The sequence below is a fragment of the Notamacropus eugenii genome, chromosome 3 (assembly GCF_028372415.1).
Source record: "Notamacropus eugenii isolate mMacEug1 chromosome 3, mMacEug1.pri_v2, whole genome shotgun sequence".
NCBI classification, from domain to species: Eukaryota; Metazoa; Chordata; class Mammalia; order Diprotodontia; family Macropodidae; genus Notamacropus; species Notamacropus eugenii.
The window spans coordinates 44381213-44403235 of NC_092874.1; the positions used below are offsets into that span (position 1 = coordinate 44381213).

At 43.3% G+C, this 22023-nt stretch overlaps 2 protein-coding genes across 15 annotated transcripts in view; one reads left to right on the forward strand and one right to left on the reverse strand.

Moving 5' to 3' along the window:
• CTNNB1 (catenin beta 1) overlaps positions 1–7927 on the forward strand; it is a 46150-nt gene extending 38223 nt beyond the window's left edge. For 3 of the 4 annotated variants that reach the window (XM_072651435.1, XM_072651434.1, XM_072651437.1), the window contains 9 exons: positions 1070–1173; positions 1255–1593; positions 2297–2455; positions 4272–4391; positions 4482–4632; positions 4722–4843; positions 5416–5476; positions 6660–6880; positions 7150–7927. In XM_072651435.1, the coding sequence (XP_072507536.1) occupies positions 1070–1173; positions 1255–1593; positions 2297–2455; positions 4272–4391; positions 4482–4632; positions 4722–4843; positions 5416–5476; positions 6660–6868 (1265 nt within the window). In that variant the 3' untranslated portion in view covers positions 6869–6880; positions 7150–7927. The remainder of the gene's footprint in view (positions 1–1069; positions 1174–1254; positions 1594–2296; positions 2456–4271; positions 4392–4481; positions 4633–4721; positions 4844–5415; positions 5477–6659; positions 6881–7149) is intronic. The other variant, XM_072651436.1, reaches the window with a different exon arrangement.
• Positions 7928–13543: 5616 nt separating this feature from the next.
• The window catches only part of ULK4 (unc-51 like kinase 4), a 674194-nt gene continuing 665714 nt past the window's right edge, over positions 13544–22023 (reverse strand). For 10 of the 11 annotated variants that reach the window (XM_072651430.1, XM_072651427.1, XM_072651429.1 and 7 more), the window contains 2 exons: positions 16702–16790; positions 13544–13886 (listed from right to left, as the gene is read on the reverse strand). In XM_072651430.1, the coding sequence (XP_072507531.1) occupies positions 13820–13886; positions 16702–16790 (156 nt within the window). In that variant the 3' untranslated portion in view covers positions 13544–13819. Of the gene's footprint in view, positions 13887–16701; positions 16791–22023 lie in introns of those variants that run through there. The other variant, XM_072651424.1, reaches the window with a different exon arrangement.

Here is a 22023-nt window from a genome sequence, read left to right on the forward strand (position 1 = left end):
CTAGACAGGTTGAACCAATTCACAGCTCTGACACCATTCTTTCAGGGTGTTCTAAAGTTATTGTTCTTACAGTAATTCAAGTAGCACTTGACCTCAATGGATGAAAAACAAGATTTTTGTTAAAATTGCATCATTTCTGTTCGCTACCTTTAGATTTTTGTAGGTTAGTGAGAGTAAAGTTCTTGATCATTCATTATAAAGTGACACTTGAAACCACTAAAATTATTTGAACTCTTAATTTTTCATTCATTTAACAAATTTATCAAGTGCCAGCTACATGAAGATCACAGGTGCTGCTAAAAAGTTTTGGCAGTTGAATTTAAGGAAAATATTTTTAACCTGCTTTATGATGTAGTTTTAAAAGATACATTTATATTCTTTTCTAACCATATTACTTGTAAGGTTCATTGTGGTTTGGGGTGTTGTTTAGGAATTTTCTAGCACCTTTATTGTGTGAAGTTTGAATTAAATTGCAAAGAGAATTCTGTTAGCAAAAAGTATATTGATGGTAGAGGTACCCAGAAAAACACTTAGAGAAGCAGGGAGAAAAGACCAAGTTTTTTTTTTTCCTCATCTCAACCTTCTACTTGAAACTGAGAAGGAAAAAAAAAAAAGAGGGTACCAGGTGAGCCAGGTCTGAGAGTTTTCTGGTACAAAAGTAATGGCTTTGAGATAAAGGGTCCTGTCCTGTGGCCCCATGCAAAATATTCCTGTGTTGTTTGTCTGTAAGGTTCCTGCTTTGTTTTTCTTGGGCCTCTTTATTCTTGACCACAAATAAAATAGGAAGGACTTTTGAATGTTTCCAAAAACATACAAGAAGCCAGAGAGTGAACCACTCACTGAAGAAAAGTATTTTAGCATAGAGATAACAGGGCTAAATGAAGAAATGACTTTCTGAAGGAGGTGGGAACAGATAAGACATCACCCTTTTCTGAGATAATGGAGTTGGGACTTTTGGAGGGTGATTTGCTCAAAGGAAGACTGCTAGTTTAGTCACTCAGATCCTCTACTAACATTCAGCAGGGAAAATAATCAATTCTGAAACTAGCAATTTATTTTTGTTTTCAAGGTGGAATGCAAGCTTTAGGACTTCACCTTACAGATCCAAGTCAGCGTCTTGTACAGAATTGTCTCTGGACTCTTAGGAATCTCTCAGATGCTGCGACTAAGCAGGTAAACCCTTTGCTGGACAGCAGTAGAGTTGTGGCTTCTTGATTGATGAAGACTAAATGTCTCCATTTTTTATTTCCATAGGAAGGAATGGAAGGTCTTCTAGGGACTCTGGTTCAGCTTTTAGGCTCAGATGATATAAATGTTGTCACCTGTGCTGCTGGCATCCTTTCTAATCTCACCTGCAATAACTACAAGAACAAGATGATGGTGTGCCAAGTTGGTGGAATCGAAGCTCTTGTTCGCACCGTTCTTCGCGCTGGTGATAGGGAGGATATCACTGAACCTGCCATCTGTGCTCTTCGTCATTTGACTAGTAGACACCAGGAGGCTGAGATGGCACAGAATGCTGTCCGCCTCCATTATGGACTCCCAGTGGTGGTTAAGCTCTTACATCCACCATCTCATTGGCCTCTAATAAAGGTAAGTGATAATGATGTAGCAACACAAACCGCTGCAACAGTAAGGACTGCTGTTGTATTGGTCAACTGAATTGTAAGTGGTAGCATAGTACATGATGGTATATTAGAGGCTCCCAAGACCTCATTTCTAGTCCTGGCTGTACTGTGTCTAACCCTGACCCTTTTTTGTCATTTATAATGTAGCCTGTTCTGCCTGCCTAATAGGGCTGTGAGAATCAAATAACAAGGTTGTCAGAGAGGAGGTGTGTTTTCTAGTCTTAGGTGCAGTACTTCCTGTGTGGCCAGGGGCGAGTTACTTATTTACTCTTGAGTCTTAATCTCCTTGTCAGTAAAATGAAGATAAGGTTTTTACTACCTACCTCCCTAGCTCTTGAGAAATAATGCCTTTTCCAAAATGCATAGAAATGAGCTGTTACGTCTACAGATTTACTTTTACAGATGTAAGAGTTTATGAATCTTCATAGTTTCCAGTATAAGCTATTTAGGTTGACTGGTACCGTTAGGCCTCAGAGAAACTTTGAATAACAGACATTTCTTAGACGACAGAGTCTTTAGATTGTTGTTTGGAAACATGCAATTGTTTAGCTTGCCTGTTTTATTTTTTACTGGTTCTACTAAGTCTTGGAGGTAGCAAGGAACTTAAGGATAAGCATATATAGAGAGAGCTAATTTGTTCGTTAATTCTGTAATCTCCTTTCTTGCAGGCTACTGTTGGTCTCATCCGAAATCTTGCCCTTTGCCCAGCAAATCATGCACCTTTACGTGAGCAAGGTGCCATTCCTCGGTTAGTTCAGTTGTTGGTGAGAGCACATCAGGACACCCAGCGCCGGACTTCAATGGGTGGGACACAGCAGCAGTTTGTGGTATGTAAATTTTAAACTTAAGCCAAAAAAAAAAAAGATGCTTAAATATTACAATAAGTTTCGACAAAACAAAGAATAAAATCCCAGATACAATGTTAAAATTCATATTTCTTATGTTTTTCCAAAGGTGAAAAATCATCATGCATAGTCACACTTTTTACCTGATGAATAGCTTTGTGGTGAAAGTGGGGAAAATGCTGAGAGAGCCTAGGTTCAAATCACAGCTTGCCTTATTACTACTTAGTGTGACCTTAGACAAATAATTGAAACTCTGTGCTTCAGTTTCTCCTCTGTAAAGTTGAGGGTATTGGACTAGACTGTTTTCAGCCTGCAGACATCTGTCTTAGTGGAAACCATAGTACTCAGTCTTCTTTAGCCATTGGCTTTACTTTCTTTGCTGTCTCTTCTTCAGGAAGACTAATGACTAAGAACATTTGTGTTATCACTCTCCAAAGGAGAAGCAAATGAGCAATAAAATGGCCTTGAATGTTGGGCACAGTAAGAAGGGCAAAGGTCATTCTTGAATAATTGAGTAACTATAAATTAAGATAATTTTATTCTTCTATGTTTTTATTCCCTGAGCTTCACTCTGTGCTATCTGAAAAGCATTCTCCATCTTGGGTCTTTGAGGGGTTGTAAATAATCTTCATAGAAGAACATTAAAAAAAATCAGAGCATAATTGGACCTAAATGGAGAACCATGTAGAGCACTCTATTCTACACCTAGGCCTTTGCTGTCAAGTGTGAGGTCTTTATACACGCTCAGATGGGCCTTTGCCTCTGATTTAATTCCGAGATTGAACTTCCAGTTTCCACCAGCGTTCTTAACTTTTTAATAAGGATGTAAGTCTGTTTCCTGGCTCGGTTTCATCTGAAAACAAATGTGCTATCCCTAGGAAGCATTTAGGGAACATAGGTTGCAAGTTCTTAATTTAGATGATATTTTACTAGAATAAAGATGATATTTTACTAGAATGTTAAGTTTACTTGGAGCTTTGTTGATTCATCTGTGGTGTTGAGGATACCAGGGTTTAGAGTTTGTCTCTGTGATGTTTTTATTTTTACTACCTGGATGATCCCTGGCAAGTCTTATCTGGAAATTGGACCAGATGACCTCTAAAGTCTCTTTCAGCTCTAAACCTAGGATTCTATAGTCCTTTTAACAGATGCTGCTAAAAAGTTACAACAATAAAATAGATTGCTAACCCTTTTTTGCTAATGAAATACATAAAATTCCAGAGGTTTGGGGCAGTAGGGAAGCAAAGGGGGTCTGATAGAGAACAAACTCTAGAATATAGTGTTATTGGTCATGCAGTCAGTTTAGTAATGACTAAGGTATATTATTGGCAGATTTAATTTTTCCTGTCTGAAATGGAGAATCCCAAAATGGGTGTAATGTTTGGAAGAATTGAAACAGTTTGAGAAAGGGCTACTTTGTTCATAAGATTTCTTGTCTGCATTTTTTTCTCTACTGTCTTATGGGAGAGGACTCCAATCATTCTAGAAGTATCTTATCTACAATCTCTTTATCAGAGGCCATACATATTGGCCAACACTATCTCTGGTATGTCCAACTTGTAAGAGTAGAGAAGAGTATTGGAATGTGTGCGGAAGTAGGTTGCTTTTGGATACAATGACCTTGTCTTTTGATTAATTTCTGAGTTAGGAGAACTTGATTCTGTACATTATGGTTCAGACTGTCTCCAAGAATAAATGCTGAAGAATTGGCTCCTTTTCATTTGAAGGGTGTCAGTCTACCAAGTTATTGCCAATCTTTTAGTGAGGAACAAACAAGCTTTTCTGCACTCTTTCCTAGGAGGGAGTTCGTATGGAAGAAATCGTGGAAGGTTGCACTGGAGCCCTTCATATCCTTGCCCGCGATGTCCACAACCGAATCGTCATCAGGGGTCTAAATACCATTCCACTGTTCGTGCAGGTAGGTTGACGTGCAGTGAAGCACCATCACTCTCTTCCTCCATCTCCCTCGTCGAGTACTAATAACAGAGTTGTACATTTCCACCCATAGTTGCTGTATTCCCCTATTGAGAACATCCAGAGAGTGGCTGCAGGGGTGCTTTGTGAACTGGCTCAGGACAAGGAAGCCGCAGAAGCGATTGAGGCTGAGGGAGCCACTGCTCCTCTGACCGAATTACTGCATTCGAGAAATGAGGGTGTGGGTAAGTGCAGGAGTGACTGACTGGGAGGAGAAGTCTTCTCTCCAGGTCAGACCAGACTCTGACTGATGATCCGTGTTCCTCACCCCCAGCTACATATGCAGCTGCTGTGTTGTTCCGGATGTCTGAGGACAAGCCACAGGACTACAAGAAGCGTCTTTCTGTCGAACTAACCAGCTCACTCTTCAGAACTGAACCAATGACTTGGAATGAGGTAGCACAGCTCAGCAAGTAGCTTTGGTATCTCCATACCACAGACACAAAAATGAGCAGTCCCTGCTTCTGTGGGCACTTAAGTGCATACAGATTAATATAGTAAAAGGTGATTTTGAGGCTAGGGAGAGCACTAACCACTGAGGCTCAGGAAAAGGCCTTAAGAGGTGGTATCGTGGCATTTGAGCTAGAGCCTTAGAGGCTGAGGGGAGCAGAGGGATGCATGCCAGGCTTGGAAGAAGGGGGTGGCAGTGAATTTGAATGTCAGTTGATGCCTGACTCCACCAGTATTCTAGCTTTATTTACTTATTCATTCATCTGTTTATTTATTTGTTTTGATGTAGTCCTTAAAGAAACTGTTTTGAAAAAGACTTGTGGTTTAGAAACTGCTTTGAAAAGTTCTAACACTCAGATTTTTAATATTAAGCCTCTTTAGAACCATTACACAGAAATACTAGTGCTATAGTGCTAGTTGGACGTCTTAAAATTCACTAGGCAGTGTACCTTTTCTATTTTCTAACATGGTTTATTTGACTTTGTAGTAAGAGTTTTATTTTTCTTCTCTTGCTTTAGACTGCTGATCTTGGACTTGATATTGGTGCCCAAGGAGAACCCCTTGGTTATCGTCAGGATGGTATGTGTGTGTATTACTCTGCAAATTTCAAATCAAGCTAAATTCCCAATCCTTAAACCAAAAGGAACCATTTCGGCAGCTTGGGAAACTTAACTCCCCTACCCCATCATCATATCTGGTAGCTAAAGTACTTTTAAATCTTTGGGGTTACGAGCTGATAAAATCTTTCCAGTCCAGGAGTCTCTGAGCTAGCCACATTTCATTTGAGTGAGAGAATAGCAAATTAAGCATATGTTGATTACCTGCTGCTTTGCTAGGCAGCATTTTGGCAGCAGGGTATTACTATTCTGTCCACTGCTAGTTTGCCTCATTTTGTTGCACTGTGCCCCCTTTTACTACAAGCACATTGGAAAGGGAGAAGTAGAAAAAAAAAAGGGCTACAGTGTTCGGATATTCTAGATGATTGGATATATTCTTGGTGGCCTTGACCTTGGTTTCCGTTTAAAAATATCAGTTACTTGATAGTGGAGTGGGGGAGTACATTGACATTATAAAAGAGGTAAAATTACTGTTCTTCATTTCATTCTTTCTGAAAGTTTAAATAGTGAGTTAAATCACATGAGAATTTGTCAGGTTAAATGTATCCTTTATCTCTAAAGAAACCTTATGAGAGGAATAAAAGATTAGAGTACCTTATTTGAGTAGTGTTTCTGTATGCATTGTTCTGCTTTTAGGGAATAGGATGGCATTTGGAAACCTTCTTCCTCTCCCAAAAAAAAAAAGACCTCAGTATGTAGCCATGAAGCTTTATCTGGTAGTTCAGGAGGGCCGGCCAGTGGCCAGTCCCAGGTTCTTCTCAGCAGCTTTTAGGGATTCCCCCCAGTAAGATGGTGAGAGTTCTCTCTAATAACTTGTGCCATAATTGGTTCTCTGTACCTTTCTTCCTCCTCCCCCACCACCCACATGGGAAATTAAGTCACTGTTCAGAACCTGTCTGGGCCCTTGGGGTACAGACTGATGACTGGGGTGCTCCTGACAATACGAGGCTTGTCTGCACAACCAAACAAGACTGTCCCATTCAGAACACTGGAACAGCTGCTTAAAATCAGTCCCCACAGTGCTGCTTGGCTGAGCTACAAACTAGGTGGCTCAAAATACTGTCTCACTTCCTGATACTTGCACCCTGTGGATATCACTCACTTGGGCATGAACATTTGTTGGTTTTTTTCTTCTGCTTTCTTAGATCCTAGCTATCGTTCTTTCCACTCTGGAGGCTATGGCCAGGATGCCTTGGGGATGGACCCCATGATGGAACATGAAATGGGTGGCCACCACCCAGGGGCTGATTACCCAGTTGATGGGCTTCCAGATCTGGGACATGCCCAGGACCTTATGGATGGGTTGCCTCCAGGTGACAGTAATCAGTTGGCTTGGTTCGATACTGACCTGTAAATCATCCTTTAGGTAAGACGTTATACATTTGGGTAAAATACTGTCCCTACAGACCCCTCTGTGTGGATTCAGTTGGTAGGGAGGGAGCAGTTTCAGTATATTTGTGACTGCTGCAGTAGCAGAGGAGTAGAGTATCTTGAAGGGCCTGTCTTTGAGTGTTCTCAGTTTTCTGGTCATTCCATGGTCCTTCAGTGTCTTGTACCACAGCATTTTGCAATGGACTCTCATGGGTAACATTTGCTGTTTTAAACATTAATAGCAGCCTCTCTCTCTCTACACAGCTGTCTTGTCTGAGTGAGCTTGCATTGTGCTTGGCCTGTAGAGTTGCTGAGAGGGCTCGAGGGGTGGGCTGGCATCTCAGAAAGTGCCTGACACACTAACCACGCTGAGTTTCCTATGGGAACACTTGAAGTAAGCTTTTTGTTTTGGTCCTTTTTGGTCGAGGAGTAAGAATTACCAATGGATTTTGGGAGTGACTCAAGAAATGAAGATGCACAAGAATGGATCACGAGATGGAATTTATCAAACCCTAGCCTTGCTTGTTAAAATTATTTTTTTTAATCAATGTAATGGTACTGACTTTGCTTGCTTTGACAGTAGCTTTTCCTTTTTTCCTTTTTTTTGGGCAGTAACTGTTAGTTTTTTAAGTCTCGTAGTGTTAAGTTATAGTGGATACTGCTACAGCAATTTCTGATTTTTAAGGATCGAGTAATGGTGTAGAACACTAACTAATTCATAATCACTCTAATTGTATTCTGAATAAAGTGTAACATTGTGTAGCCTTTTTGTATAAAATAGACAAATAGAAATGGTCCGATTAGTTTCCTTTTTAATATGCTTAAAATAAGCAGGTGGATCTATTTCATGTTTTTGATCAAAAATTTTATCTGGGATATGTCTGGGTAGGGGCCAGTAAGAACTGTTATTCGAAACCTTGTATTGGACAGTTTACCAGTTGCCTTTTATCCCAAAGTTGTTGTAACCTGCTGTGATACAGATGCTTCCAAGACAAAATGCAGTTATATTAATGGTTCAGAATTAAAGAAAACTTTTAATTCATTCTACTGTGTCACGTTGTTTCTTTAGCTCACATACATCACTTTTCAACCTGTCAGAATGGTTTATGTAAGTGATAAGTACGCCTTTTTTATTTGAAGGAAAACACAAATGTGCTTCAGAGAATGGTTTGTCCAAAACTTAGTTGTAATTAAAATGATGTCAAACAACAGTTTGAGTGTGGAACTGGAGAGCCCAGAGTGGATTATATCAGTGCACATATATGCCATACATGCGTTGTTATGGGTGAGAGCAAAAGGGGTTTTATGTGAAAGTCTTCATGGGATCTCTTCTCCCTCCAAAAGAATACCTCTGAATGGATTCAGTGCTAGTGATCAGGGTATAATGCTGCCACGATTTTAGCCTGCCAACATGATCCAGTAATTTGCACAAGCCCACCCAAATGACATGAAGCTTCTCTGTATTTAGAGACATCTGGGTGTAAGTGCATGTAGCTTTCAAAAGTGAGATGGTTATAAAGCTGAAAGCTAGTTTTTTTTTTTTTTTTAATCACATGACTCCATTCTATTAGCTAACACAGCTACAACAGCTTGGAATTCAGCTTCTGGAGCCCCCCCATACTTTATTGGGGGAGGGGAGCAGTGATACTTGGAAGCTAGCCCTTAATCTTTTGCAACATGATTAGTGATATGTCTAAATAGTATATTAAAGAACAGATGTCTTCCTCTTTTTTTTTTTTTTTTGATAAAACCACTAATTGTAGAATTTGCCAACTATGTCAAATACAAGAAATCAAGAGGATTAGATGCTATAGCCATAGGGATTTTAATTTTGTAAAATAAGGGTCATAGTGATGGAAATGGCTTTAGTAGCTCAAGTTTTCTGTAATGCTTTAAGGCTTGAGCAAGTCTTTATTACATATGATCTGCACAATAAACCTCCAGATTGTTGCAGATGTTATCCCCATTTCACAAAATGGACAAATTAACTTAAGGAAGTGACTTGCCTAAGGTGACAGTAATAGACTATTAAAACATTAACAAGAGACAGCTTGTTATAACATCAAAGTGGCTGTGGTTCAAATCAGAGGAGGTTCTCAAAATACATCATATATGTGCTTTACATTTATAACGTCCTAGCTACCTGGCTTCCTCCACAAAAGGCCTACTTGCTATTCCCCATTGTGGAATGAAGGAGACACTGAGTCTTCAAAGTTGTGCTGGCGGAAGAGACACTCCAGCTGGGGATTCCAAGCAGGAAATGTTTCTGGGACAGGCCTAGCAACTTATCTTGAGGACCAGACTAGCTTCAGTTTTGGAGATATTCATTTCCCTGAAGGATTGCCCCCAAGCAACATAATGAAATTTATTGATGGATCCTCAAATACAGGAATGCACCTGGTCAAATCTATTTCTATTTTGGAGTTAATACTATTAAGTAGTAAGTATATAACGCAAACTTCCCCATGTTTTCCATATTGTACTTGAAGCTGCTTTGATCAGTGTACTGTTATTGGTTAATAGGACTATTTATTTTCTAGGCCTTGTCTAGATAATTTCAGTGTCCTGTTTGCAAAACAAGGGAAGACATTTTTTAAAAAGCCCTTCAATGCTACACAGAAACATTAAGATGGTTGGTGAGGGGGAGGATGTGATTCTTCTCCACTCCCCTTTCTCTTACTCTTCCTTCCTTCCCCACTCCCTACAAGTCTTGAATTTAGCAAATGGGAGGCAGCCCAGGTTTTGCTGGGATGGGACAGTGCTTACCAGAGCCTTTCTGGCTGTGAGTTACTGTGCTGACCTCTCAGTCATGAGCCAAGCTGAACAATAAGTAGTCTGTGTAGTATGTGCTTTTCTGTAATGAACAGACTAGAGATCTAAGACAGCACTCAAATAGCAAGACAGGATTGAGAGCCACAGGAGTGAAATTTTTCTGCTTGTTAAGGGACTGTCAGTTGGCATGTTCTGTATGTGTCTGTGACCTCTCTGGCGGTAATAGGTATTTTAAAGAGAAAATGATGGGTAAGATTTGGAAAGCATGGTCGTGATCCTGCTTTACAAATACACAAAACCTTATTGAGGCCTCTGAGAGTCCCAGCTCTAGTCTGATTACTTTAGGTCTTTGAAATGAAGACAAAAGAGAATTTCTTATCCAGCCTAATACTTTTTTTACAAGTTGTGACTGAATGTTTTTGGGCTTTGGACTGTGAACAGAGTACAGTGATGAAAGTTGGTCCAGTAGCAAAACTGACTTTTCAAACTAGCTCAAATCCCATTATAACTTCACAAAGAAGCCATATTTGGTGCCCTAGGAACATGGGTAGAACTGATATTTTAGCAGTCACCTTCCTAGTGTGCAGGAGCCTGCAGAAAAATCACTGTTTCCAGCCTGTCACATTGGCAAGTGAGGAGAATGAAATGCCAAGTGCAGCCAAGGCCTTGCCTTAAGGGAGGGATGGTCATGGACAGTAGATTCTGAAGAGCTGTTTTCTCATGTGGGCAAAGGAGCAGCTGATGAGGTAGACTCCTGGGTAAAGCCAAGGTAGGTTTTAAGAGCATGACTTGAAATCCATTTCTCATGATTTCCACAGTGAAGGTCAAATTGCCACATTGACTTGTTTGGGGGTGAGAGAAGAAAGACCATGGATCACCGGACCCTAGATTTTTGAGCTGTAAGGGAGCATGGAGGCCATGTAATCCAATTTATTAATTTTTTACACAGAAGAAAGGGGTGACTAAGTGGAAGAGAAGGGATTTGAATCCAGGCTCTCTAGCCCCCAGACCCAGCACATTCCACTGCACCACACTGCTTCTTTGTGGGGTAGTGAAAAGAACTCTATTTGGAGGCAGAAAGACTTGAGTTGGAATCTGTCACCATGGATTGATCCCTCAGAATCAGAATTTGAGAAAAGGATCTTAGCACTCAGAAGATCACGGGTCTAGAACTGGAAAGGACCTTAAAGATCCTCAAGTCCAACCTCATTTTACAGATGGGCAAACTGAGCCCCATCATAGTCACATGGCTAGTGAGCATCTGAGACTAGATTGAACCCAAGCCCTCCCAATGCTCCCATAGCCACACTGCCTTTGGTTGGAGGATTGGCTAAAAAAGTCCTTAACTTTCCTAAAGCAAGTGGACTGAGCCAAGATTAGATGCAGATGCCAGTACAGGCCGCTTCCCTCATCTGTGAAATGGACATTGTATCGGTAAAGCACTATTACCAGCAAGATGAGATCAGTGCAGAGAGAATTTGTCAAAAGCAGGAAGAATGTACCTGCCCAAGGTCACAGAGCATCTGAAGGCAGGACTCTTCTTTGGGTCCATGCTAATGTAGTAGTATTAACTGTTACAGCCTCTGAAATGCCTGTGGCAGAAATGGTGTGTATGGGTGTTGACTAGAGGGGTAGCCAAGTGCGACCTACAGTGGGGGAGGACAAGGACTGTGGAAGTCAAAACCTTCCTGAGACCTTGGACAATTGTTTAATGCCCTTGAGCCTATCTATAAAATGGATCAGTGAAAATAGGTGGCCCACTCACCTCCAACTTTAGAACTATGGTTCTTTAAGAGGAGCGTGAGAGGAAAGTGTGTTACACTTTTAAAATCAATTTTCCTGCATGCTTAATTCTTATTTTCTTCCTTTATACCTTCACCCATACAAGGTACTTTCGTTCAGACTCTTCCACCCAGTGCACAAGGCCTCCGCCTCTGAGACAAAGCCCAAGGTAGAAGACTCCTCTTTCCCCCGCTAAGGTTAGGAGGGATCCTACTTTTTGGCACCAGTTTCATTCCTTCACCATGGTCTCACGTTCTTCTCCATCACATTTGTGGGGGAAGTCCCTGACCACAATGTGTTTAGTACAAAGTCATTCTTTGGTGTTCTCTAGACAAGGGATTGGGTTAGAAGGGAGAGGGGAAAGCATAGTTTATGAAAGAATGGGGCTGGTAAGTATATGTAGCTTTATTTTTGTCATTTCAGGCAACTCCTGGGAAGCCCAGTAAGTCCATCAGTCTCGACAGGACTACACCCAAGCCCTTTTTGAACAACATTGTTTACTCCTCCCCCCCCCCCTTCAAAATATCCAAGGAAAGGGAGCTTACTGCCTCCTATGGAAATAGGTTCCAAGCCATAGCCCCTAACACATAGAAAGTTCTTCCAAATGTTGCTCTCAACTCTCTTGTGGCTGTGGAGAAGTGCTCACTGTTATGGGCATATTAGGTCCCTTGGCATATTTTAAAAGTGGTGTTTTTTCCAGCTTCCTTCTCCTTCCTAATCTTACCATCTTCAACCCAAGCAACTCCAAACCGTTTGGCTAGTTTTCCTGAATTTGAAGTCTAATCCCTTCCCACCTCCAGCTCCTGGTTCCTGGGAAGACTGCACCATGGGCACAAGGCCCTAGGATCAGGAAAGGGAGAAGGCAGAAAGTAGACAAGCAAGGAGAGACAATCTGAGAAAAGGGATGAGGAAAGTGGCAGAATGTGTTGCTGGTCACATGACAAGTTACTCAGACCCTCTTTGTACCTCTCTAATCCTCTTCATTATTTTGACTCTTTCCCAAGCTCTCCATATTGTATCCAAGTTGCTGAGCCCCACCCTTGCCGAGTTGTAAGGAAAGCCCAGAAATGGCCAAGCCTTAGTGCCTATGAGAAACATGGCATCATCCTAAACATGGTGATGTTGGCTTTTTATTAGAACCAGGATCACCACAAAGAAAATCTGCTCCAGGAGGAAACTGGCAACAGTGAAGCTGTCCAGCTCCACCTAGTCAGTATTTCTCTCAATTCATTTCAGAATCTGGTCTCTGCCTTGTGTCCACACATGCTAGCAAAAACTCTGGCTCAATTCAAAAATTAGTAAGATTATTTTCTCTTCATCAACGAAGCTTCCTCTCCAGTGCAACCGCAAAGTCTCCCTTAACACCATTCTTTGAAGGCCTCCAATCCCAGACACCCCAGGATCACCAGCTAGCTGCCCAAGCAACAGGTCTTTTGTAGGGAAATTAGTGTTAGGTTCTGCATTTCCTCCCCAATGAAAGGCCAGGTACTGACCTCTGAACCCTTCCAGCATCACCCTGCTCACAAGTTGCCACTGCTGTGAATGGAATGTTTGAAGCCTGCAGGTGGTAGGAGGCGGGGTTTAATATGCGATACTATCTGGTTTAGCCAAAGACAGTATTTTCAAGTTTAGATAAAAAGTTCCAAACATCTCCCTCTTTTATGAAAGCTTATGATCTAACTTAAAACTAGGAAGTACCATAATGATCATTTAGCACAACATTTTACCTTTACAGATGCCCCTCAGTGACAGACAGGAGGAACCCAGACCCAGGCCTCTCCAGTACCATTACCTGCGCCTGAGTGAGTGAGCACTCGCTATTTAAGCTGATACTTCCGGGCAGAACAAAGCCAGCAGACCTTGCTCTGGCATTTGCTTTGCTTTAGGCAGACGTGTATCTGTCTTTGCATTTCAGTGGAGTTTAACACACTCCTCAGAATTCATGGAATCCCTTTATCCCAGAAAAGAAAAACGAAGTGGGCAAGTGAAATGGGGGAAAGATGAGAGGCTCCAACAGATTTAAAGTCCTGCTGAGGAGCTGCTGCTGCCTGATCTGCTGTTGCACCTGTCCCCAAGGAAGGAAGGAAGATCTCAGACACTGTGCTGGGGATGCCACTGTAGCAGGCCGACTTTATTTGCTTATAGGATTCATGGGTATAGGAGGCCAAAGTGGCCCTCTATGTAGACGACTGCACTTTCCCTTAAAAAATGAGCAAAACACTTTCTGAATCCATTCTGGATGGCCCAGAGGCAGAGATGACCCCTGAAACCAGGTGCTGGTGAATTCAGGGAAATACAGCCCAACATCAGAGGGGTAGGTCCTTGTCCTCCAGGTACATCAGGCCAGGCTGGCCCTGCTGGATGACCCTCTTGGCTGCCTTCATTTTTGGTGTCCAACTATTTCGAGGATTTCTTTAGCCAGGGAAACAACAGTGTTGTCATGGGGGCTGGAGGAGGAAAAAAAAGGCTTATTAAGCATATTCCAAGTCAGTCAAGTCTGGTTCTCCTGCTTTCCATGTTCAGTCTTGTCCACGGCACCTGAGGGGCTGGCTGACTGATTCCAAGGGCCTCCCTCACATGCAGCGGCAGATCAGAAATGTCTTGGGCAGAAAGGAGAGGGTGTGTGAGAACACAACTCACCATCCTTCTTTGCTGCTGGCTGTGTGAGGCTGACCACAGGGCCCCCAGCACTCCTGCCTGGCAAAGGCTCTGAAGCTGCCTGACACCTGTGCTTTCATTTAGATGGTGAATCCTGAGAGCTCAGGAAGTGCCCAACCAATTCTGCCTTTGTAAAAACCCAACCAAAGGCACCTCCTCCCCTCGCCCCCATTTGCTGGAGGGCTGGCTCCTGTGACTTTCTGACTGAGTCTCTCCAGAGTCTGGGGCCTCTCCTCTCCTCTTGGAGGTGTGGATTTGCGATTAGCAGTTTAAAATGGAAACTTCGTTATTTGAGCACATTGTTTGAAGCAGATTCAAACCCATGCCTTGACAACTGCTATCAAAGAAAGGATGAAGATCAAATGGCCCTAACTCTTGAAGTATAAAATTAGGCCGGGGCCCCCAGCTAGTCAGAAATAGCGCTGTGAGCCCAGCACCAAAGGCCCCCTGGCAACGCCAGGGCTCTGGCTCTGCAGTGAAGGGGACGGCAGAAGAAAAGGCAGCTGGCATTCTTGCTGCACTTATCAAAGTTCCTGAGAGACAGCAGGAATGCATTTGAACATGGCTTACAGTCCAGTTTAAACAAGACATTTGGTAGGAAGCCTGCTGGGGAAGTCAGGCCTAGTCTTGCTGCTACCATTCAGCCAGGAGCTCCAGAGGTGCAGACCCATCTAGAACCCTTGGAAAGACAAATGAGCATTACATGTCTAGCCTCGTGCCTCTTCAGGGTCACCTGCCTTCCAATCTCTGTCCACCACTGCCCTCCACATAATTTCCCTAAAGTACTACTTTCACTCAATCGTTGCCGTACTCAAAATCTCCCTTAGCCTAGCATTCAAGGACCTCATGATTTGTCTTCCTTCTGCCTCTTCCCTTACTTTGGAAGAACAAAACGAAAAAATTCCTATTTTATTATAAATTTTATCGTATCATTCCATTTCAGTGTGAACGTCCACACTTCTTCCCCCATACTGCACTTCACTAGCCTGGCCTATGTGCCCCGCACCTCTTGTCAAGGCTCCCTTCAGACAGAGCCTGCACCTCACACCTTGATTCCCTCTCCATCCTCCCAGCTCATGGCTCAGCCTAGTTCAGGTATGCAGGACTTCTCTGACCTGCTAGATTGTCAGGACGGGGCCCCAATACCCAAACAAAATCATGTGTGTATGTGAAGCGCTTGGTGATCTTCAAACTGTCATACAAGTGTCATGGTGGGTGTGGGGGGGCGGTAAAGCAATAGCAGTTGTATCATCTTTCATCCCTCTCAGCCCCCCTGCACCCAGTGACCAGCACATCATGTCTGCCCACGTTTTTCTTGCATCTGTCTGGAAAGTGGTTTGCCATTACCTGGTAAGAAGCTGCACTCAACTGGATACAATAAAAATATTTCCTTCACATCACTGTTCTTTTCATAAAGAAAAATTCATTGGAAGGTGCATTTAATAGGATAATCCAGGATTTTAAATAAACTTCCTCAACATATAACTACCAAGCAGATGTTGAGTCAGCTGAGAGGAGCAAGCAAGGCCTGACAGGGGAGGAATGCCGTCCCGGGGAGCCAGAAGAGCTGAGAGCAGGTGGCTTCAGTCTCATTCAAGGAACATCTAGTGAGGGCCTGCCCTCTGCCAAGCTGTGCTAAACCCTGCCCTCAAAGACCTTACATTCCACTGGTAAAGAAACTGCGCTGCTCAGAACCAAATACTTCCCAATACACCAGCCACAGAAAGAATCCAGAAAGGCCTCTGGAGGAGGGGACATATGAAGGGCAAGGGCTGGGACCAAAGTAGGAGGGCATTCCAAGCATGGAGAATGTCTTGTACAAAGGAACAAGATATTAAAGGAAGTACTTGCCAAATCTGTCTTCCCTGTTGCCCAGGGATCAAGAGCTCAAGTCTAAATGCTACAATACTCTGAGATCTAGCCCCTACCCCCACCTGCACCCCCTACCCCTACCTGCACCCCCTCTCCCAAGCATGATCCAGAATTTGGGGGGAGGAAAAGGCCCGATTACCAGGCACCACAGAAACATTCAGGCTATGCACTTCAGTGAGCCCTGGAGATGTCGGACAAAGTTTCAGAGCCCAATGAAGGTACTGGATGTGCTGCTACTGTACCAGGTTCAGGAAGCACAAAGCCATCACAAAGGACATAGCTCTACAACACGCCCAGTTTGTTTAGGCCGTGTGTGCAGCTTGGTGAGGAGCCCATAGAAACCCACTCCCTCACATGCGTGCCCTCATTTCCATTTTACCGCTGCCAAAGCAAAGAACCACCAGCCAGTAAACCCCTCACCAGAACTCAATGAGAAGGGAGACCCTTAGAAAGACCCTTTCACCAGCCTGGCAGCCGAAGCAGAGCTTGTGCAGGCCGAGGGCTGGGCCTGTGACATTCAGGGCACAGACAATAGGGCCCGGATTAGGTTAGATTCTCTCCTCTCCCCACTGGCCTCCCTCATTCCTGCCCTGGAAGATCAAAGTCCCCAGTAGGAGCTACAACAAAAGCTGGATTGCTCAGGAGAGATGGGGAGGCTGCTTCGGAGGGCTGGGGCACCCCGGGGATGCAGCCTGAGCACCTGGAAATTCCGGAAAGCCTCAGGGGCCTCACCTGCTGGGTGGGGCTATGGTCTCCAGCAAGAGGATGAGAGCAGCACCATCCTTCTTCATGCTCTCCAAGTGCTTCTCGTTTGAAGTGATCTGGAAAGAAAAGAAAAGGTTTTCACAAGGGGAGCTTGGGTGAGGGAGAGAGGAAAACAGGTCCCAGCAGTGCGTGGTTTTGATCTGCTTGTGAATATGAAAAGAACTGAGGTTTGTGAATAGCCAGGTGGGCTACTCCACCCCAGGTCCTGACCCACAGCCCCCAAGAAAAGCTCCTCCTGTAGCCCTGTGGACTGCGGAACCCCCGCTGGGGTGAACAGCAGGAGTGGTCCCCAAAGAATCCCAGGACCCTCTCTCATCTCCCCAAGGATCGGTAGGGTCTATTTTGTACATGTTGTCTCCCCCAGCTAGACTATAAGATCCTCAAGGCCAGAGACTGGATTTCCCCTCCCTACCCACCTGCCCCCACCTAGCCCAGGGTCTGCCATATAGCAGTAGGAACTTAAATGATTGTGGATTCTCGTTGACCCTTGTGGGCTCCAACATGGGACTTGATGTTCCTTAGTTCTTGCCTCCCAGACTGTTTGGTGCTCGCTGCTCTTAAAGAGACATGAGGTATTAGTTATACTTGATGACAAATAACTCAATTTGGCCACAAAGATGGATAAAGGGAAGGAAGAGAGGAGGGGAAGGTAAAAAGAGAAAGGAGGAAAGACAGGAAAGGAAAGGAGGGCAGGAACATCACCTTCTCCTTTCTGAAGCCACCAGCTTTGCTGACAGCCTTGCAGCAGATCAAGCTCTCTCTTTTATTGGTAATAAATAGGCAGATAAGATGGTTTCTTTGACTTGGATTTGAAGTCCTGGGATAATCTTAGGATCAAGTTACTTCCACAGGAGAAAAAAAATATTCAGTCTCATCCAAAATGGATCATTTTAGCGTCTAACTGACTGCCGGATATGAGTAGATGAAGAGAGGTCCATGTGAACTACAAGTGTTAGTCCTTGTCGGGGTCCAGGACCTGGAACCTTAGGGGCTCCTGGGCCTGGGCACCTCATTTCTTCCCCATTTTTGTTGCTGTTGTGTTCGTCCTTTATCGCTACCAGAGAAAGGGTGATATGACTTGCAGTTGACTTTGTTTTGAGTGAGGGAGGGCTGTGCAAGGCTAGGTTTGTGGTGATTCCCCTTAGGCTATTATAATCACGGGGTGATAAAGGGGGGGATGGTTTAAAAGGAATGCGGGAGAGGACACAGATCTTTCTGTCCCAGGGTCCCCTCTGACAGCTCTTGCTTTTCTACTGTGAGAACCTTCCATTAGACGCTGCAGCTTCTGTGGCTTCGTGGGTTGAACTTGTGGTTTGAACACTGAGCTTCAGAAGCCGCAGGATCAAAGGCCAAGTCTGAGTGGGGCCTCCTTCACTCTCAGTCAGACAAACAGAGCTCCCCATAATGGCTCCTGCCGAGAGGGAGGGAAAGCAGGCTTCGAGAAGGGGCTGCCAGGTAATAGCTTTAAAACACCTTCTTCCATGGATTTTTTAAAGGTTTAATCTAAGTCCTCCTAGGAAACATCGTTCTGTTGGGGCACGTGGTAGATGAACCAGCAGCCAGACCTCATGGGTCTGAAAGGCAAAGAGTGGGCAGGGTCTGTTTCTCAACTTCACACCCATAACAAGCGTGTGCGTGTGTATGTTATTTCCCACAAGAGAATTGGATCAATGGATGGCATTTATCCTATCTGTAGAGGTTTACAGCAGAACCTCTAGACTGGGTGACTGCTAAGAGATGAATGGTAATGATGATAAAAAAGTATGTCAACAACTTATATTTGTTATAACATTTTGTAGTTGACAAAACACTTTCACTCTCACTTGATAAAAAGGAAAACGCAGCATGGAGAATCAGCCTCTGTCACCTATGGGCTGTATAACCCTGGGCAAGTCACTCAACAACCTCACTCGGCCTCAGTTTCTCTATCAGTAAAATAAAGATTATAATCTTTATACATCTCACAGGGTTGTGGTGAGAATCAAATGAAATTAATATAAAATACATTTTAAAACCATAAAGCTTTATGAAAATAAGTTACCATCATCATCTCGGTGACATCATATTTAAGGCATTCATTGATCAATTTTTAAGATATATTAAGTGGTGAAGATTCTGAGAAAATGGAAATCATTGCAGATGGCGCTAGTCCCTCCAAGGGTTCACTGAGAGCCGCCAGCCCAGTCTATCCTTCTTAGCTCTTCTCCTGTCTGTGTGACGATGGTCTCCACCTGCCTCAAGGGTACTGGTGAAAACCCCAGAAGGCAGCTGGCAGGAGATGCAGATAATAACCTCCAGCAAGTCACATCACAGCCACATAACTGAGTGGGGTACTACAGAATATAAGGTCCCACGTGTTTACTGGTGTTGATTACAAAAGTATTTGACCTGGTCAAGCAAAACTTGGTCTTGACCCTACCCCACCTCATGCTTATGTCAACATCATGGTTTGCACAATAAACACACACAGAGATCATTATATCTGAGTGCCAATATCAGATGAGGCCTAAAGGAGGGAGACAGATGTTTGCCAGCAATGTTCTTCACTGGCAGGGAGGAGATCCTCAGAGAGGGGAGCTCTCCTTCACCTGGAAGCACCTGTTTGTGGATGACATGGTGGATGACATCCTCCTCCTGGAGGAGCCGCTAGCAGATCACATGGGGAAAGCAAGGGATGGGCAGTGCACAGAAGTCAGTGGCACTTCTGTCTTCAAAAAATGCCACAGAACAGCAACAGTAGGCCCCGAATTGAGTGGGAGGAAGGAGGAAGGTTAGATCACAATTAGGACACTGCAGTGCTTTCAGTTATCCTAAATTCCTTCTTGCCCCAAAGACATGGCTACCACTTCCTCCCCTCCCCCGTGCCTACATCCAGGAGGGGCCAAGTTTTGTGAGGTCAGGCACTGTTTTTGTCTTCATTTCCTCCATACCTCGCATGATGCCTCACATACGGAACATGACTGTATACCTAAATTTAACTTTCACATCACTTCTCCCCCCAGGAAAGCTATACATGGATAAGAGCAATGAAATACAACAGTCTCAGGACAATAGAACTATAGGCAGCCCAAAGGGCACTGAATGGAAAGATACATGGGCTAGGTGGAACTAAGATGGAAGAGTAATAGGAAGCAATACAGTAAGTTTCGCCTCTCATCTCAAAAAATCTCTTCCAAAGAGATCTAGAAAATGACTAAATCTTGATGGGAAAATCCAAGGAAAAAAAATCACAGTCATTTTCCAGCCCAGGTTGGCATAGGGAAACAGATAACAAGGTCTGTGGACACTGGGGACAGGGTGTGGCCTGGAGTGGCTATATAGAGTACTCTAGTACTCAGGAAAAGGCTTTTGCACTAGGGCAAGAGGAGGTCCCAAACCCATCCCAGGGCACCCTCAGACTAACAGTGGAGCACTGTGACAGGAATGGTTGTGATTTGGAAGCTTTGCTGCCTACTCCCCAGTCCTGGGGCATAGATCCAGGCAGATCTGTACCCAGGGGCAGCGTTCCAGGATAAGGAGAAAGAAGCAAGTCTAGGAGCAAACAACAGCAGTGTGGCTCACACCCCCAGGAGCAAAGCAGGGTCTCAGTTCCAAATTCTAACCTAGTTGGAAGCCTACAGAGGAATAACCAGGGCAGGAATCCAGACCAAAGGGAAACTTAAAAGTTCTGTTCCTCTGAGTCAGCAGAGCTTCCCAGCTGACTGATAGCAATGCAGTCTAGCAGCATCTACTGCTTCTCAGAGTCAAAACGAGATCAGACACTTGAAGAGTTCAGACAAGGGTAGGGGACAACAGTGAGGCTTTGGCCTGGATCAGAACACTTTGGGAGTACTGAAAGCTTGCAGGTTCCTAGCCTGAGCTGTCCCTGAGACTGTAGAATAACACATCACTCCAAGAAAGCAGCAACAAGAATAACTCAGACCATCCTTCCAGGGGTACACAGAGCCCTATCCTAATATCAAGTCCAAAATTAGGAAGCAGCCTATAAAAACTAGTAAGTAAAAAGAAGAATCCCACCATAAAAAAGCTTTTATGACAGGGACACTCAAGACACAAACCCAGAAGAGAGAGAATGACTTCAAAATATCTAAAAACAAAGTCTCAAAGGAAAACATAGCTTGATCCTATATTCAACTAGAATTTCTGGAGGAGATGAAGCAAGAGTTTGGGTTTTTTTTTTTACTGTTTTTTTTTTATCAATGAGCACTAAAAGAAAACATTGGATAAGAAATGAGAGCTACAGAAGAAAGAAATAGAAAAGAAATTAACAGCTTGGCACAAAACCTTGCCCAGGAAACAAACTCCCTGAAAATTAGAATGGTCCAAATAGAAGCCAGTATGGGACAACTGTGGGACAACAAGAAATATTAAAGCAAAGCCAAAAGACTGAAAAAGAAACAGAAGAAAATGTAAGGTAAGATACTACATAGCAAAACAATTGACCTAGAAAACAGATAGAGAAGAAAAAAATTAAATTAGTGGACTATCTGAATGCTATAACCAAAAAAAAAAAAGAAAAAGAAATCTTAGAACGTTCCCAAGGTACATTAGAATTAGTGAGCAAAGTGGAAATAGAAATAATTCACTGGTCATCTCCTGAAAGAAAACCTCAAATTAAAACTCTCAGGAACACTGTAACCAAAATCCTGAGCTTCCAGGTCAAAGAAAAGATACTGCAGGTAATAAGAAGGAAAGAATTTAAGAACCAAGGAGCTAGTAAGAGTCACTCACCATTTAGTATCCACTATCATAAAGGAGTGAAGAGCTTGGAATATGATATTTCATAAAGCAAAGGATATATAGGTTTACAGCCAAGAATAACTAACTCAGAAAAACTTAGTATAATGCTACAGGACAAAAAAAATGTACCTTTAATACAATAAAGGTTTTCCAAAGATTCTTTATGAAAAGATCAGATGTGTGTAGAAACCTTGAAGTTCAAATGAAGAAATTAAGAGAAATATAAATAGGTAAACATTAATGAACAGTCCTAAGAGACTAAACAAGGATAACCTGTTTACATGCAAATATGCACAGATAATACGTGTTCCCTTTGAACCCTGTCATCATCTGGGGGCCAGATGATGGGAGTCTAATTAGACGAGCCCTAGAAGTGGTTCTGTTATATTTTGATAAACAAAGAGAAAGGAACAGGAAGAGGAAGGAATGTACTAGGGCGAAAAAAGGAAAGGAAGATGAGGGAAAATGACAACATAACCAGGGTGCAAAAGTAGATATTTATACACATACAGAGGAGGGCATGGGGGGGGGGGGAGCAGCTGACGGCTG